At 40.5% G+C, this 23221-nt stretch overlaps 1 protein-coding gene across 1 annotated transcript in view; it reads right to left on the bottom strand.

Moving 5' to 3' along the window:
• The window catches only part of PIR (pirin (iron-binding nuclear protein)), a 44394-nt gene extending 36133 nt beyond the window's left edge, over positions 1-8261 (bottom strand). The window contains exons 1-2 of the mRNA XM_008588622.1: positions 8256-8261; positions 3545-3629 (exon numbers count right to left, since the gene is read on the bottom strand). Of these exons, the coding sequence (XP_008586844.1) occupies positions 3545-3629; positions 8256-8261 (91 nt within the window). The remainder of the gene's footprint in view (positions 1-3544; positions 3630-8255) is intronic.
• Between the last annotated feature and the right edge of the window lie 14960 nt (positions 8262-23221).

Raw genomic sequence — 23221 nt, 5'->3', positions numbered from 1 at the left:
ACCACAAAACTTAGTGCCTTCAAATAATAAAAATGTATTGTCTTATAGTTCTGGGAATCAGAAGCCCAAAAATGGGTCTCACAGGTCTGAAATCAAGGTATCAGTAGGGCTGTGATCCTTCTGGAGGCCCTAGGGGAGAATTTGTTTCCTTGCCTTTTCCAGCTTCCAGAAGCTGCCCCTGTTCCTTGGCTCATGGCCCCTTCCATTTTCACAACCAGCAATCACATCACTCTAACCTCTGTTTCTATTGTCACAACTCCTTCTCTCACTCTGGCTCTCCTGCTTCCCTCTTTCATTTACAGAGACTCTTGATATGATACTGGGCCCACCTGGATTATCCAGGCTGAGCTCCCCATCTCAAGAGCCTTAATTTAGTCACATCCGCAGAGTCCCTTTTGCCATGTAATGTAACATATATACAGGTTCTAGGGATCAAGATGTGGACATCTTTTACTATTCTGCCCATCACAGAAGGGTAGAAAATATGTTCTCTAAAGAAGTTTTGCTTATTGATCTGTAAAGAAAAGCTATAAGGAGAGGGAAGCAAAAAGGCTCACAAAATCAAGTTTTATCCATTTCATAGCAGTTCTCCATTTTTAGCATTCCACATCTTGCTTTTAAGTACCTAGAAGCAGAGGTGCTGTGAAGGAAGATGGGGAAAACAACCAGAGTGGCTGTTGAGGGCCAGAGTTTGATGCAGTCCATCAGAACACAAAGGGGATATGAGAACCAGAAGGCATAAGTTTCCTGGAAAAGAGTGATATTTTCTTAGAAATACAGATTTATATCCCTCACAATGAATGATAACAAACAGTGCTATCTGTATATGAGTTTACAGCAAGGAAAATCAGATTGCTTTGCAAGAGATGGTAAAAGTCACCACACACACACACATACACACAAAAACTACTTATTCTTGCTTTAGCCAAGAGCTAATATGAAAAACGTGTGGCCAATGTGAAAGGAATTTGGTACTGTCAGAAACTCGACAAATTGGATTCCTTATAAGTGATGCACTGTCCAGCTCAATTCCTGATATCCACCGCTTTCCAAATCATCACTGTATGAGACATCTGTTTTCTTGGAGATTAGCACAACCCAACAGAAACGTGCCTAGCCCGAAGGAAATAAATACAGGGTAAAAATCAATCCTAATACTGTTTATGCGAAAGAATTCAGATAAAACCTAGTCTGAGTCATGAGAAATGTTTCCAGCCTCCCTTAACTGGATTTCGCTTGGGATATATGCGTCTTCCTGGTATCGGGGATGGGGTGGTAGCAGTGTATGCTTCTATTTCCATCCAATTCATCTGGTAATGCTACAACCAAGTCAACATTAAATTAGTTAGACTGCAAAGTTTATGCCGAAAGCAAAACATAACCCAGACATCCATGTCAAATCCCTTTACCATGAGTAACAGAACAATCAAAATACTATAAACAAAACATGTCCAGGACCCAGCCAATGGCCCACACATTTCAAGGAATATTTGATGCAACAAAGCACCTGAATAAAATGAATTTAGACAGTCCCTGGAGTTTATGATAGAATTTGACCTGGAAAGATGTTTAAGAAAAAAAAAGAAAAAAAACAAAGACAAAGGGTGACCTTGATTTGAATAACTTCATAATAAAATTTATATAGCATAATTTTACCATCCAGTATCTCTGATCATAGACAGCCAGTACTACCATATATGCAAATAGTAAGTGCTCTATGATACTTGAATTAATTGTTTTTCTGGCACTGGAGAGGGAAGCCTCAAACTTTGGATTTTTCACCTAATGCAATGAAAGCAATGATAGGTGTGAGGGGGTGGGGAAGACTAAGAAGGAGAGAATACACTGTAACTGGAAGTGATGCCTTGGAAAAGACAGGTTCTTTTGCTTCATAGCTGGGTTTGTAACAGACTTATTCACAGTGGGTTTACAGAGACTCAATACCCAACATGTATCTCTAAACTACTTGCTTTTGTATCCCTCCAAAAATGATTGTGAAAACCAATCTCAGGTTTAGAATTCATAATGACAAAAAAAAAATACAAGTACTGCTTTGTAAACTAGCAGAAATACATTCTCTCGTGAGTCAGTACAGGGTGATGGCAAAGAGCAGAGCAAGAATGAACATGAACTGTATGCTTCCTGCTGGTGGGGCCATGGAGAAACTGGCATTCTCACATACTGCTGATGGAAAGTGTAGCTGCCTCTGTGGATTGCAACCTGGCAACGTCTTTTAAAATTAGACATGCATACCTGCTGACCATCTCTGGAAACCTATCCCATTAAAATAAATCCCCATATGGGAAGACAGATGCGCAAGGGTGTTCATTGCAGACCAGTTTGCAGTAGCCGAGCACTAGGAACAAAGTGAGTGCCCGTTGAGAGGAAATAGTTAAATACATCATAGTAAACACATGACATAGGATATCACTGTTAAAAGGAGCTATACGAGTAGATGGGGAAGGATTTCACAAAAACAAGATACGAAAAAGTATTTATGATATAACTCCATTTTAGTAAAATGATAAGAAAATAACCCTATATATGTGTATATTTGTATGCACATATACGTCAGTGTAGAAGAGTAAGTGTGGAGAAAAATACAGTAAGATATAATTCAAGGATAGATCTGGGATTTACCCTAGATCTGGGATATATATATATAGAGAGAGAGAGAGAGAGAAGGTAGTGCTATGGGTGGATAAGGGAGGAATAGGGATTGGAGGGAAGCAAACTCAAAGGTAAAAGAAAAAAGCACTGCACTAAAAAGTTAAAGCACATTTGCTCTCACAATTGTTATAAAAATCATGTATAGTGTAGGCATATGTTTAAATGCATTAATCTAAAAAAAGTCTGTACTTCATATTAGCCAGAATGAAAACACACACACACACACACACACACACACACAACCAAAAAACAAAAACAAAAACAAAACAAAACAAATAAACCAAAATAATGGGTCCAAAGTTGATGCTTATGGACGTGGGTATAACCATTTTCTAAAATAAAATTGGCCTTAAATACATGGGAGTTTTCTAATTATTCTTTGAATTCAAATGTCATCTTAAAGGTAAGCCTTCCATAACAGTACCTATAACAAGCACAACCTGTCTCTCAATCAAGTATGCACTTGTTTAATAAGTAACACAGGACCGAATTTGCCTCCAGGAACACTGTGAATCTACAGGTGCTGGGAAGACACTGGGATTTTACTTGCCTTACCTCATCCAGTAAGCATTTCGTAACCTTGAGCAAGTGACTAATCTGCGGGGCCTTAGTGTCTACACCGTAAATTGAGGGGTGTGGCCCAGATGGTAACACTAACATTCTCTGAATTCTTCCTCATTCTCTTAAACTTGAAAGAGGCCAGCAGTATTTGCTATTTTAAACATAATTAAACATAAACAAAATTCATAGAACTTTGTGCTCAGGGTCAGAAATAAGTACATTCCAGAGAAAGCAGTCCCTTGTTCTTGTTTTTTGTTATTGTTTGTTTTTTTTCCTGACATGATTAATTACTAAACCCCAGAACCCACCATACCTTTGGGAATAGGCTGGGAATGCTTTGCTCCTTGGTCCAATTTGAAGTCCAAATATAAGGTTGGTGTGCGGGTGTAAACCTTGGCCTGAAAAGTAAAAGGAAACCATTAGTGTTTTTCTAAGAATAAGGTTCTTCTTTACTGTCGCTGGGCCCTTCTGTAATAGGCCTGGACTTGGATCCATTATATTTATAGTTTCTCATAAGGAAGTGCTGTTATAGATGGGGTGGGTTGCTCATTCAGCCCCTCTTAAGGGTCTTGGTCTAGAAGTTAGTTCTCCTAGCTTTACAGTATGGTTGACAAGCTAAGGATGACCGATGTCTCCCTTCAACACTTCTCAAATATGGTCCAATGTTAATATTTTACTGGCCAATAGTTTGTCTAACTTTATCACTTCTGGTCTTCCACTTGATATGGTTATCGCACACCCAAATGTCTGTTTCTTCCCCAGGACTCAATAATGTCATTTCCATTTTGAAATTCAAAAAAGTGGTCTGTACATTTTATTTTTTCTTACTTGGCCCTCTGGCAATAAAAAAGGTGCTCCACCACAGCTGGCTTGAAAAAGCCACAACTCCAAATGTAAAAAAACAAACATTTGCAGGATTTTCCCTTGTAAACAGTGGCTTTGATTTCCATCAACAGTTGAGTGGAGTTTGTAATTCAATATAATACCATTCTGAATCACTGGCATAGGTCAAAATCCAAGGGATTAGCACTGTTGCTATAAACTTTATGATGTCTCATTGTTTATTACAAAGCCCCAGTGGTTCTATTTTACTTTTATTTTTTTTAACTAAAAAATACACACGAAAATGAAAAAGTATATAACATCAAGTTTGGCAAGGATGATGAATAACTCGAACTTTCATACACTGCTGGTGGGACTTTGACTTGATGCAAACACTTTGGAAAAGTGCTTGGTAGTAAGTAGTACAGATGAATATAGGCATAACCTATGACCCAACACTCCAAGTCATAGGTGTATACACAACAGAAATGTTCACCTAAAGACATGTATAAGAATCTTAATAGTGACACTGTTGAAAATCGCCCCAAACTGGAATTATCCCAAATGTCTTTAACGATAGAATTGACAAATGAATTGTAGTCTATGTATATGGTGGAATACTATACAGCAAGGAGAATGAACAAACCCAATGACATGCAACAACTCCGATGAGTCAAACAAGCATAATGTTGAGCAAATGAAGGAAAACACCAAAGATCGTACACTGTATGACTCCACTTCTATGAAGTTCAAAACAAGGTAACACTAATCTATGGTGTCAGATGTCAGAAAAGTGGTTACCTTGGGAAGGTTAGTAACTGGAAGAAGTTAAAAAGGGGGCTCCTGGGGACTAGTCATGTCCTTTATCTTGACTTGGCTGCTGGTTTCATGAGTGTGTTCACTTGGTGAAAATTCTCTAAGCTGTGCACTTAATTTGTGTAATTTTCTGTGTACATGTTATATTTTAATAAAAAGCTTACATTCATTAATAACATGCATATGCAAATAGAAAAAAAGAGAGAATCCAGAACCCAGAACTACTTTATCCTTGATAAAGGCAAGATTTTGCAGAGAATAACTATGTAAGCTCCACGACAACATGAACATTTCTGTTTTTTTCACCATTGAATCCCCAAGGCCAATCCACAGTGTCAGCCACTTAGTAGGTGTTCAATAAATTTTATCGAATGGTGTTTCATAATGGAATACCATGTATAATAATACATCTATTGACAGTACACATATGGTATTCATCAATATCTTTACTTACATGTAGCAAAATGCCTCTTTTCAGACAGGTGGATTTGGTATGGTCAAAGTGTATGTCTGTCCATTAAATTTTGGCATAGAGAATTGTAAATAACGTTGACTATCAAAGGATTTTTTCCTTTCCTGTCAATGTCTCCTATTGAAGCTTTGGGCTTTAAAATGATCTGGTAGATTGTTTTACATGGGTCAGGTGGTCAAGTTGCATTAATACTGCTTCAAAGGCTGAAAAAGCAAATTCCCCTAGGCATACATAAATGAAACCAGAAAGACCTGTGACACCAAGTGCAACCTGATTCCAAAGATTCACAATCAATCTGAAAAGCTCGAAACATACATAAACCAAGGGCAGCACATGAGGGTCACAGGATCGGATTCTCTAGGATCATTAGGTGTGTAAGGCACCAGCTGGAAGGGGACTGGTTTTGTCTGATGAAGACTTCTAAAATTACCTCTAAAAAGATCAAGGGTAAACTTCATATAATACCGGATGACTCCTCTGCTCAGGCAATATTTTGCTCTCTTTCAAACAAAGGATCCCTGTTTGGTTTAAGCATAGCTCCCAACCTCTGCCTCAGTGGCAGATGCAGTATTCCTTCCTACAGGGAAAAGATTAATCACAAAGAGGCTTTTGGTTTAATTTCTACTAGCATTCTCTCAGAATGTGCTCATAAAAATAATCTTGAACTAGAAACCAGGAATCTTTGATGCTAGGATCGCTTTTCCTGCTGACTAGCAAAGCACTCATCTTTTTCTGGGTTTAGTTCACTCATCTGAAAACCTTGTGGGGGGGCTCACCAATGTTTAAGTCTATTTCTGGCTCTGAAATTCTGAATACGAAAATTAATGTTTTCCTGCACATTCTAATTTTCAAAATTCACATCTGATTTTTCATACTAGAGCTGTAGAGAAGGGATAGTATGACTAGGGCTAGGGAAGGTCAAGTAGGGCTGTGGGGAGTTTGTGGGGAGCTGCTGATTAACTCGTTCTGTTCTTGCCCTCAACCTCAGTCTTCAATCTTGCCCCCCTGGCTGGCTCTTTTTCTTATTTTCTTCCTGTCTCTAATTCTCAACCTAATGCGTATTATCTGAAACAGTAATCTACCTCTCTAAAATGGCAACCACATGGATACATGCACACAAGCACGAGTGTACACACACAAACACACAGAGTGGTCTGTATTCATTTACCTATTCATTTAAAATATTTTATACAGAAACCAATGAGAGACTTTATGAAGCCACAAATATGTCCAATTGTCTTACAATGTGAAAGGACTAAAGGGAACATTTAAATTCATTTTGGAGGTGTTTTCTACAGCATCTATAACCTGAAATAGAATTCTGATTCTAGTATCCTTTTTGTATTGAAAATTAAACTGTTGAGGGTTTCAACAAAACACGTGTACTTCAATAATCAACTATCCCACCCCACCAAATTAAATGTTTATTATTCTATTTCAATTAATCTATAATGAGATAGAACTCAATTTGGAAGCTGTTCCCATGAGTGTGTTTGTAGGTGTGTGAATGTATATGTTCACACATATTTTGAAACAGAGGTAGTTTTTTTTTTATTTTGATCTTCCATGGTAGCTCTGTTTAAACAATTGTAAATGATGTTTATTTTAACTCAAAGATGATAATGCCAGCCTCAAATGCACTTTGAGCAAACCTGGATTTGGTTTTCCTACTACACTCACTGCTGATTTTCAACCGTAAAGAAATATCGCCATTAGGCACATTTTTTCCTATGTTCTGTTTTGTTTATTTTTATGTATAGTATTAAACTATTAATAGACCCTCAAAATGGAATGAGAATTTAATTAAATCATTCTTTTTTTGGTTAAAACTTAGTTATCAATATATCTATATCCACAGGATTAAAATAAATTTGTCCATGACAAACTAAAATAAAACATTCCTCTACAAATCTGTTTCCACATGGACAGAACTAATGTGCTTACAATACATCAGTTAGACTTTCTTTTTCCTTTTCTATGATTTGGTCTTGAATGATAATGCATGCAGAGATACTAAAATCCGAAGCTATTCCTCTTTCTCCCTTCTTCCCATTTCATAATTCTCTGTTGAAAATATTTAGAAAAATTTCCTTTAAAAGTTTCAGCCTATATTTGAAAAACCTAATGGCTTAAAATCTTATGGTTCAATACCTTGCAGGGAAAGTTTTTAGAAAGTAAGTCATGTAACTCTTCACAGGAGGTTAAGAGGAAATTTTGGCTAATCTACAACAACAGCGGTGCTACCCAATTCAGGACAGCTTTGTCTCTATAAATATGTCAGAACCAAATCCTTAATGAGTCTCAGACACTACTCCAATAATGGCCACAAAACAAGGTCTATAAAACCACTTCCTTCTGAACCCCAACTACCTTCATCTCATGTCCTTCAAAGTCTTCCCATATACCCTGGCTTTTGGTATGAGACCCTTGTCAAGCTGGCTTCCTTCCTCTGCTTTTACTGATAAATGTGATTTTAATTAGGAGGCAAAATCACTTTCATACGGAAGCCATGTGGCTTAAAAATATCTTCCCAAGAAACGAGTGTGCTACATTGCTGTGCATGAATGTGGCGAAGGAAATATTGAAAGGTGCCACTGCTCCTTTCACAGGTAGCTGCCACCCATTTATTCCTGAGTGTGGCTGCTTTTACCACCATGCTGGCCTTCCCTAAAAGCAAGTGGCAGCCATTTAGTGTCACACATCAGAGCTGTAATAAATACTTTCACATTTCTTTTGGAGAACTATATCAAAAACTCTTTATGATTTAGTAATTTTTCAGGAAATGCACTCAAATTCTCAATCTTATTATATGTTACTTAAGCAAATTACTCTAAGTAACTGTACTAACGAGTGCCAGTCCCTAATATCCTATAAGAGAAAGAAACAGTGTTTCTACCTGTTTCTAGACACTCACCCTCATGTTGGACCATCTCCTTAATGTTGGACATTATCTTTTATGGTGTTTGTGTGTGCCTGTGTGTCATTGCTAACTTTGATGAATATCTTCGCATGTAAACCTTTGACTTCTAATTCTTCCTTCACAGTGAAATTATGGGTCTAGCGGTCTAGACAATGTGGCCAAAGGCAAATGGGTCAACATGATCATTTGGTTAAACAGCAATTTTGCTGAAAATGTCTACTGCAACTTTTGGTCAAGATGGCAGAATAGACAGTTGCCAGTGTCAATCTCTCCCACAAATCAACCAATTTACAACTATAAAGAAGCAACGACAGCCAAGTTGGGGCAACTAGGGCTCAGGGGAAGATGAGGAGAGACCTATGGAGTGCATGAAGGCAGGAAAAGCCACAATGAGAGAAAGAAAAAACTGCTCCAACTGTTTTGAGCCCCAGCTGCTTCCAGGCTGGAGCTGGCAAAAGCTGCAGATGTGTCCTTTGGATGAAGTTGCTTGGATGCAGCAGGGGAGAAGAGGGTCTTCGTGATCCCCAGGCCAGCAAGACCACTAAAAGGCTCCCATGGACCCACATAGTAGCAAGGAGCCACAACAACTGAAAAAAGGAGCCACTCAGAGACTGGTGAATCATTGCAAGGGACCAGCTCATGGCCCATCCCGTGGGAAGTGTTTCCCGCATGGGCAGTGGGGAAAAGAGGCCCCCAGGGAGAACACTGAGGCACAGCAAGGACAGGTGATCTGCCCTTCAGTCAGCACAGGACCACTCAGAGGAGACTGGTCAGGAATATAGAATTGCAGGGGGTGCAATTTGATGAAAAGACTCAGGCCTAGCCCAGCGTTTCTATACAATCCAGATGCACCAGATTTCTCTAGACCCAGCAGTACCTATAAAGTCAACCATTAAAATCCGAGCTGCACAAAAAGCCTTCCCCAAGCAATCAGCAGCAAAGCAGCAATTTAGCTCAACCACAGGGCTCCAGTGCTGGTCGCTACAGGAAGTTCCCCCATTTTAGAAGTAAGAAAAGGACAGCAAATCAGTTTCAGTGCAGAGTTTAAGTGGTGGGAACAGCAAATAATCCAACACAGAACTGGAAGAAAAAACAAAGTACCTACAACCAGAGACAAAGTTTGATTTTAACTAGTAAAGGTCTCATTTCACCAAAGAACACCTAGAATACCTAGAAGGACTGGAAATCTCCTGGGATACCAAGCCAGAAATGGGGGAGAGCTGAGGGCCTCAGCCATGCCCCCTGACACCTGCAATCAGTCCCGAGGGTAGGGGCCAAGGGCTTTGGCCACACACCCCCAACACACACAACCACTGCAGTGACAACCACTGAGATGCCGCAGGAAGTGCCCTGGGCTCTCCTGAGCTGGGGCAGTGCAGGGCTGAAGGCCTCAGCCACACCACCCCTGACACACTCAACCAGCCCAGCGACGACCACCAAGCCACAGCAAGAAGGATCCCGGGTTCCCAAGCTGGGGTAGTGGGGCACAAGGGCTTTTGCCACACCCCCCTGACATCTGCACTCAGCCCAGCAATGACCAAGTGACTGCTGGAAGCCCCCTGGTCTCCCCTGTGGGAATGTGGGGGGTGCCACAGGCCTCAATCCTGCCCCTCCTCCTTCCTCCTTCTTCCATCCCATTTCCTTCTCCTTTCTCCTCTCCCCCCCCCAACTGCTCTGCAATATCAAAGAATGTAAAAATATATATATAAACAAAAAAATAAAAATAAATGTCTACTGCTAGTCACTTTTTTTTCTAGTCTTGGCAATTTTACTACACCACAGGGCAGTTTTTCATCTCTTTATGTGCTCTAAATATTGTTGGTTTTTTTCTATCTAATCCCCTATTGTTAGAAAGTTAATGCATTCTAACAAATCCCCTGTGTTGCACATTTAGATTTTTTTCTTTGTCACAAATATAGAAGGGAAGGATTAATTGCTGAAAAGAAAAAAAAAAGTAAAAGAAAAAATTCCTGGACACCTTTGGAAAATGGACAGAAAGCGAAAGTAAGGTAAAAAGCTTAACCTGAAAAACAAATTTAAAGGTATTGCCTCCATTGTATAATACCATTATTTCAACAACCAGTATTCCAGCAGCACATATTTGTTTTTGAAGAAAGCATTTTGATCACTTGTTATACTAACTACCTTACATCCTTTCATCCAGATTGTTTTTGGTCAAATCAGTTGATAACTACCTGAAAAAGTGCCTGTCCCATTAAAATGTTTATCTTCTTACTTTTTAAAGCTTAGTTAATTTAAAAAGCAAAAATTGGTATCTCCTTACTCTTTAAATTTGAGTATTAGTTTGGGTGACATTATTAATATTATTAACAAATAATATTAAATATTATTAATATAAGAACAACAATATCTAAATATATTGAGGGCTTTAGTATGTAGCAGGCACTATTCTGGGTGCCTCATGTGTATTAATTAGGCCACTTGTATTTAGCTTTCCCTTTAATAAACTATCTGCTGATTAATGTATTTAACTTTTTATTTGTTTATTAATTAATTCTCTCACTCAAAAATACTGATTGAGAACCTATAATGTGCTAGTCATTGGATATGTAAATAGGTAAATAACAGATCTGCTCAGTCCTTGTGGAGTCGACTTTCTAGTTAAGAAGACAATTTAGCAAATTAAATACAAAATTACAAAATGTGGTACATGCTATAAAATAAATAAATAGGGTGCAGTGAGAGAACATAAAATGGGAGGAGAAATGGAAGGCCTCTCTAAGGAGATTACATTGAAGAGGAGACTTGAATGAAGAGTTGGGGGTAAGAGGTTTCCGGGCAGAGAAAGCAGCGTGGCATGTGCAAAGGCCATGAGGCAGTAAAGAGCTCAAAATATTCAGAAACTGAGAGAAAAGCAACATAAAAGACACAAAGTGGGGGCTGGAGAGAATGACATGAGATGAGTTTAGAAAGTCAGGAAAGATATTATCAAGTGAAAACCATAGTAAAGCATTTGGGATTTCTTTAAAGTACAATGGGAACACATTGCAGAACAACCAGATCCAATTTTTATCTTAAAGAGATGTCTTGAGTGACTATGTAGAGAACTGGAAGGGAGTAAGAATAGAAGAGAGAAGACTCCTGAAGAGGCTGTCAGAGTGGGCCAGCTGGGGATGTGAGAGTAGATAGACCTGAAATCTATTTTGGAGATAAAAGCTTTTGCTGATGGACTGGATTGGGGGCAGAGGGGGCAGAAGGTGGAGTATGAATGACCACCATGTTTTTACTTTGGGCAGTAAGTGATGGTGCCATTCATTAAGATGGAAAAGACTAGACAAGAAACAAGTTTTTTGTTTGTTTGTTGTCAGGACAGGTAGGGGTAGGGGAACAAGACTTCAACTTTTGCTATTTTAAATTTGACATGCCTGGGACCGATGTAAATGAAGATGTCAAGTAAGGCAACGAATATATGAATCTGCATAGAGCTCAGAGGTGAGGCTGGTACTATGACTGTAAATCTGGGACTTGTTAGACTATACATAGTATCTACATACATGGGATGGATCAGATCGCCTAGAGAGGTAGGTGTTCAGTGAAAGAGAAGAGAACTGAGGACTGAGATCCAAGGAACTAGGTGTTTAGCAGTCTGGTCGAAGAAAAGGTACCTGTCTGAGAAAGGAATCTGAGAAGAAGCAAAGAACACCCAGGGGCACACAAATGTATTATCCCAGAGGCCAAAGAAAAAAGAGGGTGTAGAGAAAGAGGAAGAAGTCAAGCCGAAGAGAGGAAAAGTTGACCTGGAGAAGAATTTTAAAAAATACCTCTTATTTGGCCACAAGGAAGTCAGTGGTAACTGGTTTCAATGGACCAATGGGGGATGTCATGTTGAGAGTATCAGGGAGGCAGGGAAGTAGAAATAAAACATGTGGAGATGAATCTTCTGTGAAGTATGACTCTGAGAGGGAGCAGAGAATTGGGGGATATGGGGTCGAGGGAGTTTGGTGATTCTCTTATCAATTTATATGAGAGTTGTTTTTTTTTAAAAATAAATTAAGGCTATTAGCCCTTTAAAAAACTTTAAAAAAATCTCCCAATTTGTTTTAGGCATTTAATTTCATCTATGGAATTTCTGACATGGGTCAGATCTATCAATCTTTTCTTTCCAATGCTTTTAAACTTAGAACATTGGTATTTTGATGGGGATTGCATTGAATCTGTAGATTGCTTTGGTTAGAACAGACATTTTCATAATGTTAATTCTTCTCATCCAAGAGCATGGAATGTCTTTCCATCTTTTTGTGTCCTCTTTAATTTCTTTCAGTAGTGATTTGTAGTTCTTGTTGTAGCGATCTTTCACCTTCTCAGTTAAATTGATTCAAATAATAATAAAATAAAATAAAAAATAAATAAACTTACAACATCTTTCCCCATTCAAAGATCATATAAATGTTTGCTATATTTTTCTAGTGAAAAATTTTCAACATTAAATTCTTTAATCTATGTTAAATTCATTTTATTTATGGTGTGAGATCATGAGCTAAACTGGTTTTTTTTTTATTAAATGGTTACCCAATTGTCCCGGCTGACTTACTCTTCTTTTCCTCAATTGATGATGATCTTTATCACTATTAAGTCTGCCCATATATTTGGGTCTATTTCAAGTAGGTTCTCTTTCTGCCAGTTACAAGGAAACTCAGTGGGAAAAACCAGATGTCGACTTCACTAACTAGTTCAGGAGCCCCAAGTAATCGAGGAAGATCTACTCCGTAAGGAGTTCATGTCATCATCTGGCACAGCTCCCATGGCTTTCCAGTCTGATCTTCTTTCCACCACCCGCTGGCTCTCATGGTCTGTTGGGCTTTGCAATTGAGGAGAAAAACGCATCAGCACAGACATATTCTCTCCACCACCAAACACTCTTAAGAAACTCACTGCCAGACCCCCTCACCCCTGCTTGGAAAACCATACCTTCCCCTTTCTCTTGTAGATCCTAAGACTTCAAGGAAATGAAAAGTAGGTTTACGTTATTTAAAGCAAACTTCCAACTCTCGTTGTTTAGAATAGGCTGATATTCTTCAATGAAATGATGTCTTATGTCCCCCATCCAAAGCACTCTGATTTCTGAATTCTTGATTGTTTTAAACATTTCTGATAAGGAGTGGGAGAGATTAGTTTCCATCCTCAGTGCCAAAGGTATTGCGGGAAGGATTAAAAGCCTGTAATCATATTTTGACATATACATGAAGTGCTACACAAAGAGAAGACAAGGAACTGTTAGGCAAAATGCCAATGAATCTGTGTAGGGTGGGAGCTAGAGAGGGCCAGAAAACATTTTTAACTTCTGTCAACCATAAAGGATTGTGGACAGTGTTGAGCATCAAGCTGTCCAGCTGATCAAGAATTTTGGATATAGCCAAATTATCCTACAGTCTAGTCTCTACAGTATCCTTTTTTTTTTAAGCATCCCTTTAATCAATATGAATGTTCTCCCCTCTCCTTTTCACCTTTTATTTATGGTAATGGTAGTGAGAAGAGAAGGGCTAAGGGGGAAGGGAATAAAGATGCCGACAGGACTCACAGTCCTGAAATTTAACCAGAGACATGTTAATCATAAAACTGGACTTTGATTTCTTCACCCTTTGAGTCAGCATTCTGGACCAAAGTTGGGTTACAAATGTTTGACTTTCTTATTAAAACCAGAGAAAGAACAAACACCCATTTCTTGTATAAGTAATTCATCTATAACCCTATAGAGGCAACAGTACAATAAAACCACAAATGGTTCCCAAATATGCCAACAGGGAGCCTTCCTATCTCTTATCTCCCATCCATGGGTAATGTGTCCCAAGACTGAGTCAGCAAATCTGTTAGCCAATACTAGAATGTTCCTCACAGGGCTTTGTAATATTTTTAATCTCTATTAGTTACATTTGGTATTTACTAAGATATTTTTAAGGGTTCTTGCAAGAAAGTGCATCGAGATGTAATGTGGAAAACTATTTGGCAAAGATAAGATTTCATAGAGCTCTGGGGACTGATACCTTCTTGTAGATATGATTCTTCAATTTTATGATTAAGGGGAAATTTATTATGGTCCAGGGCTTCTCCTATGTGATCGTATGCAGAACATTCTGACAGGGAGGGATGTCTGTCCGTACAGACATGGGCCTAAAGGTACCCTTTTGGTGTAGAAAGAGAGAGATGTTCATTATGAAACTTCCTTCCATGAAAATGAGCTAAACTATTCCCAAACTAGTGAGAGCCACACCCAGGAAATTTATGCACAAGGGCTGAATGCTGTGACAAGGGACGGGTAATGTTCAAATAAAATGGGGCAAAATTCAGGAAATCTAAGTTTGGTTCTAGTCTCCTTCTGCAATGAGCTATGTAACCTTGGGAAATGCTTTTTGCCTAATTGGGTTGCAGCTTTCTCAACAACAAAGCGGTGGAGTTGGAGAGCTGATCTCTCAGGTCTACAGCTGCCTGACATTCTGATTCAAACGGAAGTGCCAGAAGAAAATGGAAAACTAGGTCTTGGTTGGCTTTGAAAAGCATCTCACACTTTCAGGAATTCTAGACTCTTGCTACCCTAAGAACTTCATTCATATCCCAGTACTCCATCACAGCAGTGGAAGAGCTGAACGAATGGAAAGTTTCCTGTCCAACTATTAAGTAAATGTGCCATGGCAGCCCCTGTATATTAGGTGAAAATGCCCCCCATGTTGTTTACTGCTTCACAGCAGGCTAGGACTGTTAGCCCAGAGCCTGCTGGTGCCAAACTCAAATTCTCACATTTTGAGTTGCTTGAAATATATTACAAAGAAACATATTTTTTAGGCATTTAGAGCCTAACAACTTCACATACCCTGTGAAACTATACCCAACATCTGCTAGCCGAACTGCACCCAACACCTGCTAGCCAGAAATGAAACAAACCTTGTAGCTATAAAATACCACCAACTGCTGCTGCTCTTCGGAGCTCTCTGATCCACAGAGACAACTCACCTGGCTGCTGAGTGACATCACCTAGACATGTAAGCCTCCTCTCTGATTTCTCCTACTCCCTCGAGAGGTCCGTTGCCCTATTCCTCTTCTGGGAGGTGGCTTCATGCCACTGTCTCTGGAAGGTTTCCAGCTCTGAGGGACTTCCCCTCTCATGCAACCCTGTCAAGCACCATCTAAATGAAGTTTGTGTGTCACTGCCTCTCATCAATCTGTCTCTTCCATGATCAAGTCCCAAATCCCCAAACTTACCACACTAACCCATCTAAATAAAGTATACATTCAAATAGGTTCCAAAAGTATCAAGTATGGCCTCTTGTGTACCCACAAAGAAGAAAAGAAGTTCCCTGCTATTCAGCAACGGCTCAGAGAAACTGAGGAGCTGACCAAATCTGCTGAAGGGCTGCAGACTTATGGAAAGGGTCAGTATTTATCCCTGACTCGGGGCAGGGGATCCTTCCTGATTTGTTGGGCAAGTAGGAAGTGGTCAGCTCCTTAACAAAGTGACAGGGGGGGGGTCAAGATTTTCCTCTGAACCCTTCAACACGCATGTCTCCTCTTAGGCCCTCTCCGCCTTTTCAGTTTCCACAGATGAAACCTGCTCTCAGTAGAAAATCTGATTTATTTATTTATTTTTTAGAAAATCTGATTTATGTAGGGCTGTGCTGAGCTACTAAGGACCTCTGTGGGCTTGTGGTTAAGAGCACGAACTCTGCACCCAGACCACCTCGTGAGACTCTCAGCTCTGTCACTACTGCCATAACCCTGGGCAAGTTGCTAATCTCACTATGCTTCAGTTCCCCGCTTCAGTTCCCCACTTCAGTAGGTTGTTGTGAGAATTCAGCTGGACACATTTTATGTGCCTTGTCAGAGCCTCTTGGCCTCACCAGCTGCTGAGTCCTTGGTCTCTTACGAAGACCCCTAGGTGCTACCACTGTTGTCGCTGTTGTCATCCCCAGCTCAGAAAACTTGGCTGATTGTCAAGTTCTGGCATGGCTTCGACTGCCCCCACAGCAGTGGGAGCTCCAGCAGCTCCAGAGCCTGGGCTTGACCCAACTGAGCTACAGAGGCTCTGGATGCTCCCTCTGTGCCAAGTCTTTTCAGAAGCTGCCTGAATGGGCCAGGTGACAAAAACCAGAAGGGCAGGGAATTCATCTCCCATGGGGCATACCTTGACCAAAGAGGGATGGAAGATGTGAGATGACAGAAAAATCCGTCATCTTTTTTCCTCCCTTAGAAAGTTCTGAGGTACAGTTTTCTAAACAGGCAGCCTGCAAGACTAAGCATCTGTCTCACTTCCCCTCTCCCTCCCTGCGGGGATTGCACCTAAGCCTTGCCTCAGGCTCTGTTTTCCAGAGAATCCAAGTTAAATCAGGATCAAAAGACTTGATATTTATGGGGTACCATGTGATGTTTTGACACATGCATATGATGTGTAATGGTCAAATTAGGTAATTAGCGAATCCATCATCTCAAACATTTATCATTTCTTTGTGGTGAAACATTCGAAAGCTATACCCCAAAAGTATCGACAATTATTATGTCAATTAAAAATAAAATAAACTTTAGAAAAAGAATTGATACATGTGAAGTACTCAGAATTTTTCTGTGCAATATGGGTGCCACTCACTACGTGGCAACTGAGTGCATGAAATGTGGCTGGTCTGAATTGAAATGTGCTATAAGGGTAAAAACTCATCTGGCTTCAAAGGCTTTGTACAAAAAAAATGTAAAATATCTCAAAATTCTATATTGAGTACATGTTGAAATGATAATCTTTTGGATATATTGAATTAAACAAAATATATTATTAAATTTAATTTCACCTGTTTCTTTTTACTTTTTTGATGTTCACTAGAAAATTTTAAGTTACGTGTTGCTTTCATTATGTTTTTATTGGACAACTCTGACTTAGTACTTAGCACCTCGTAAACCCATAAAAGATGTTAGCCATTTTCATTTCCCTTCCCAAGAAGTTCTAGAGATTTGCTGTCAGTAAAATCTGTTAGTAAAGCCAAATGGTAAAAAGGAATGTGGGAGCAGACAGGGAGATAGATACGGGAGCAAATATTTATAAAGTATGTTGCCAGGCACATTATATACTGTACAAATAACTCTAGGACTATGTATAATCACCCACATTTGGCAGGTGAGGAAATAAAGGCTCAGAACTAATTCTCCCAAGGTCACAGAGGTATTAAACAACAGAACTGAGATTTGAACCCAGGTCTGCTTGATTCCACAGTCCATGCTCCTTTCAGTTTACCATACTGTCAAAGGATTGACTCTCTAAAGGTAAAGTTTCAATAACATGACAGTGAGATTCTTTGGCAAGTGTTAGAGCTTCCTAGAATCCCTTAAATATCACTCATACAGGAGGTCACTTATGCCAACCAAGTTAAAAGCTGGTGCTGCTGGACACAGGTATCTCTCTCCCTCCTTCTCTCTTTCCCTCTGGCCTCAAGTATGTAGAATTGAATTGGTCATACACCATGGCCCATAGTACATGGTCATCATATGTCCTTGAGAGCCCCTCTTGTTTTGTATTATTTCCCTCCATCATCCCTAGTCTCAATTCCATTCCCCATCAGCTCTCAGTCAAATGTATGAAATGTACATCCTTCCAATCTATCCTCAGTATATTTATTTAGATATTTGGGTGTCCTTGAAAAGTAAGTGCTATTGTACAATAAGTTGCTTTCTTGTACTCATTTATTCCACATTATTTCCTGAGTGTTAATAATATAGATATAAGCAAATATAGCCCATTGCTTCTGGCAGCTACACAATAATCTATTAAATGTAATCACCATATTTTACTTATCCATTCCCTGAGTGATGAACACTTACATTACCACTGACTCTTTTCTGCCACCCATGATGCTGGGAAGACCACTGTCATAGGTCTGCTTGGTGAAGTTTTAATGGAATAAATACCCAGGAGTGAAATTTTCAGAACATGCCCTATATGCAGTGTTAGCTTCATTGAGTAATGCCAGCTTACTCTCCACAATGAATACAGTTACACCTGCCTGGCATGAAGTTTCCCTTTCTTCCCATCCTTGCCAGCACTTGACGGTACCCAGCTTTCAAATTTTTGCCAACCTGAAGGCTATCAATGCTGGCATCTTATGTAAATTTTTATTTCTCTGCATATTGGGAGGAAGAACATCTCTTCATATTCTTATCAGCCTTCTCTAGTTGGGTAGAGGATTTTCTTAAGACTTGGTGCATAGAGATGCCACCAACACAAGCATCTAACTTTTCAATGAAGCAGGAATGTTTCACCTCAGAGTGTGGAGATAAATGTAGATACATGGTTTTCTTCTCCCAAATACGTTAATGCTTTGGACTGACCAAGTACATCAATTTTTTGCAGATACAGGAAGTATAACTGCTCTAGGGCTTGGAGATTTCCTTATCCAATGAAATTTCATGGAACCAAGACTGGTATTATGATAAATATGTCTCTTATTACCTTTTGAGACTATTTTTTTTTTTTTGTCTTTTTTCGTGTCCAGCAACGGATCGCAACCCTCAGTGTCGCGCCCGTACTGGACCGGGACCGGCAACAGGATCGCAACCCTCGGTGCTGCACCCACACCTCGCTCAGCCAGTGAGCGGGAACCGGTCTGTATGTGGGATCCGAACCCTCGGCGGGAGCGCCGCCAAGCTCCCAAGCGGCGCACTGTAGCAGTGCGCCACCGGGCCGGCCCCAAGACTATTTTTTAAAGTGAAACAAATAAGAATTGAGGTTGAATGAATTCAAGTTTGGCAGTCCCAATGGAGCCACATCCAGTCCAGGGCAGGCAACCAGGGCTACAGTGCTTATAAGAAAAAAGAAAATCCTTATTCTACCCTAGCAAACCAGGATTAAATTGAGTAAAGAAGCTTTGGTACTTTATAATGTCTAGTAATTTTTAATTCTAATTTCTTTTGACTTGACTTATAAGGGCAAGAGGTTTTAGATCAGAACTTTACTTTTGTCTTTGAAATCTGATGATGAGAGAGGTTTATGTTCAAATCTGGGATATTTTCATATTTAGATATTATTAATGCTGCTACATGGGCTTTTTACACACCTCGCCAGCGGTTGAGAACAATTTGACAGGGATATAGAATACGGACTGAACATGCAGCCTAGAATACAGATGGGCATTGGTATTAATTTAATGAAAATACTCTCTGTATTCATTTCAGATCCTTCTGGGTGTAGAATTAATCCAAAAGAGCAGAAGTTAGTTTTGATGGGGGGAGGTCCACACTGATAAACTTCTCATTTCCCTATCTGAGGGGGCAGTCACTGCTAAGTGTCAAATCTAATATGTTAATAGAACAAAACACTGGGGAAAGTTCGGGGGGGCGGCCTCCAGACCCTTTCCTAGTGTCCTCATGAGGCAACACTTTCTGCCTTCCTCACTAATCCCTGAGGGGTAGGAGGGGGAGGTGGGATCCACCTGGTAAGGGTAGTTCAAGGAACTGAGCGTGCTCGGCTCAGGCCCTTCAGGGCTTTTGTCTTTCTCTCTCTTTTGCCCGGACATGGTTAATGAAGTGGGGGAGGTATTGAGAATCCCAAAAGGTCTCAGGTACAAGTCATGTGCTCCTATCTAGATTTTACTGGTAACAAAGATGATATTTGGATCCGCATCTGGCCAGCTCCTCAGTCTACCTCTTGATTCATTCTAAACATGGGAAGAGAAGAAAGAAGTATTATCTTTTGTTCTTCTCCTCAACCTCAACTCCTTACACTTGACTTTGACCAAATGCTAGGCCAAATTCAATGTATTGACCCGCTTTTGTCTTGCTGATAGACTTGTCATTAAAACCTATGAAAACATTTGATGACAGTCACCAGGAATTCTTGCTCAAAACTTCTTTTGGAGGAATATGTAACAGATGGTCTCAAATGAGTATCTGATGCTGGGAAATCCACCAGCCAAATCTTGGTAGTTACTCAGGGAAACTCAGAGTCTCCCAAGGCAGATAAAGACATAGGTGGGTACTGACTCCTGACAAGCAGAGCTGCCGCAGCCTGGCATAGAGGCTGCTGGGGAAAAAAAGCCAGCCAAGAAGACCCAGCTGGCAGAAACTCTAATCGCTGGTGGTGGTGGTGGGAAATCTACAAGAAAACGCTTTGGTGGAGGAAGGGTAGAAAGGCTCAAAGATCAATGCTAAAGGAACCAAGATGTGGTAGAAAAGGTGTTGGGTTATTTTTTTTCTCCCTTTTCATAGCCCAGCTCTCCCCTCTCTCTTGTAGATCACCTCTTTGCAATTAAAGAAGAACAGAAGGGGGAGCAGCTTTGTTCTTAGAGCCTAGAGATGCGAGGAAAACTATCCAGTGGTGGGTGTTTGAAGGTGGTGGGAAAGAAGAGCCTTGTTCTGGACTTCAAAATGGCTTCCTTTAAAAGGAAACATTTAAATTTCTCCAATTGCTATTTATAGTTAACCCAGGAAAGAAAAAACTTGGCAATCATGGTTTCCTTCCATAATGTTAAGAATGACCTTCTATATGGAAGCAAAAGAGCAAGGAGGCCTGAAGTTTTCATGAAAAAGAGGCAAAATTATCACTGTTTTATTCCTCAACAAACCTAAACGAGCCAGACCTTAATCAATTTATGTTGCATTCCCAATGTAACAACTATATTCTCAACAGGAAAGACCCCAACAGAGAGCGACATGAGAGCACTGTATCTTTGGAATTTTGCACTGTTTTAGCTTTGATGACTCGGGGAGGGAGGTAAAGGTCGAGAATGCAGAAGAGAAATTACCCCACGTGAAACACCATCAGTATAATCAAGATATTTCTAAAGACGCGAGAGAATGAACTTGAAAAGTTAGAAAAAAAAAAGAAAAAGAGAAAGAGATGCAAATTATTAGAAAATTTTTATATGGGAAAGATGATAACTTTTCCAATTTTCATGCTGAAGAAAATGAACGTGTGGTTTGAAGGTCACCTTAAGACGTTGGTTCATACCACGGGACACTGTTTCACCCCTCTGTGCAGAGAGACCTCTACTCATGCTGTCTCTTTCTGCACTCTCTGACTTTCCATCCTTTGTTACCAGATCGGTTCCCTCCTTTAGACTTAGTCCTGATTTTCTTGAACCTCCAGATTGGGCTGAGCCTCTTCCTCCTTCCTGCTAACCCGCTGTGCTTACATGTCTGCTGACACCACAGTCCTCATGTTATCAGTCGATGGTGTCCATTCAGTCCCCTGATCTTTTCATCTTCTCCCCTCAGGCTTTCACAGGGTTTCGCACGCAGCTGGCCCTCAGTACACGTTTGCTGAGCTCAACTGAACTATAATGTTGCACTTTCCCAGCACACCTTCCTGGGAAATCCTTCCAATTCCCCTATGGAAATCTTTCTAGGAATGGTATCTTCTGATAGTTTCCTCGTCTCGTTTTACTAGGCCAACGGAATACTAAACAGCCCCTGGATCTGCAATGGATGGTGAAAAAGATTCCCTGTGGTTTTAAGACCACAACATACAACATACTCTTCCTTTAATAGAGTAGTTACTATCAATGATTTGGAGCACATTGGAGTTAAAACTTTGAAATCCTTGGCTATCTTCGAGTACCTATACTTGTCAACAGAAGTACACTTCTTTTCTTTGAGCAGATTTATTGAGATATAATTTATGTAGCATAAACTTCTAATGCTTCAGGCAATCAGAATTATATCTGACATCAAATCTGCTCATCACATTTAGCGTGAGTTTGGTCAAATTATTCAAAAGCTACATGATCCCAAGGATTTGTGCTTTGGTCAAAATAAAGTACTGTGTTTGCAGCTATCAAAAGCATAGCTTTCTATATAAAAGCATAGCTGATACCAGTTTTTAAAATACTGACATCCCCCTTATTTATACCTGCAGGACTGAGCATGACTGTAGCCGTGTTGGCACCTAAAGCCATATGGGCATTACAGAAAAAAGGAGAGAGAGAGAGAGAGAGAGAGAGAGAGAGAGAGAGAGAGAGAGAGAGAGAGACTTTTTTTTTTCCTTAGCATGCATTTCTCTGAGTTCCTTCTTTGCCCATGGTTGTTTGATATTTTGAACTTTGGTTATGGGGCAGGATGACACTATTTACATAAATGTAAAGTTGTTTTCCAGCCAGACTGGAGCTGCAGACCTGCAATGAGACACATACTATCCAGACCCTGACAAACCAAGGAAGACATCAATAAAGCTCTGCTGACCTCACCCCTCCAGCAGGATCCTGAGATAACAGCAAGGTGGGGGAAACAGAAACCACATGGAGCTTTGACGAGACCTTGCACCTGGTTCCTTGCATGGATCCCCACAGCTCACGTCCCCCTCCCCGCTGCTTTTCATTTCCACGTTCCATTCCCTCAATCTCCTCTTTAAAACCCCCTCAGTAAATCTGAGTAGGGAAGATGGCTTTAGTCTGGCCACTCTCCTGCAGGTTTATCTGAGAGATGGGTTAGCCCAGCATCTCTCCTCAGGTCATCAGCATTCCTAAAATAAAGCTGACTTCCGGAGGAGACTTCCTTTGCACATGCATTCTGCTGCTCTTCCCGGTTGGTTGCGTTGGCGTCTGCAGAGCCCGGGTCTCCGGTTCCAGCGGCAACTTTCCCAGGTGATGCTGATAATGCTGGTCTGCGGACTTATAATTTGAAAACCACAGGAAAAAAATGGCGAAGGGTCTGGAGTGCCCGCGTCAGGAAACAGCGCGATCCTGAGAGCTGTGTGCTGTGATACCAGAGTATTGACTGCATTTCCAAGAGCAACAAAGGACGAATAAATCTTTCAACAACAACCCTACATCAACAAAGAAGCGGCAGCGGGTTCGAGGTTTTGGAGCCGACACGGAGAAGGACTCCTGGGGGTGCCCAGGCCCGGCTGCGGGAACAATATAGGCGGCCCACACGGCAAAGGACGGGAGAGCCAGCGGAGGAACTGCGCAGAGGTGATCTGAAACATGCCGGAACGGCCCACCCTGCGTTCTCCGTGAGTCACCCCCAGCAAAATC

Source organism: Galeopterus variegatus, unplaced genomic scaffold, assembly GCF_000696425.1.
Source record: "Galeopterus variegatus unplaced genomic scaffold, G_variegatus-3.0.2 Scaffold4926, whole genome shotgun sequence".
Lineage (NCBI taxonomy): Eukaryota > Metazoa > Chordata > Mammalia > Dermoptera > Cynocephalidae > Galeopterus > Galeopterus variegatus.
Note: the sequence above shows the minus strand (reverse complement) of the source record. Positions and strands in the feature narration are given on the sequence as shown.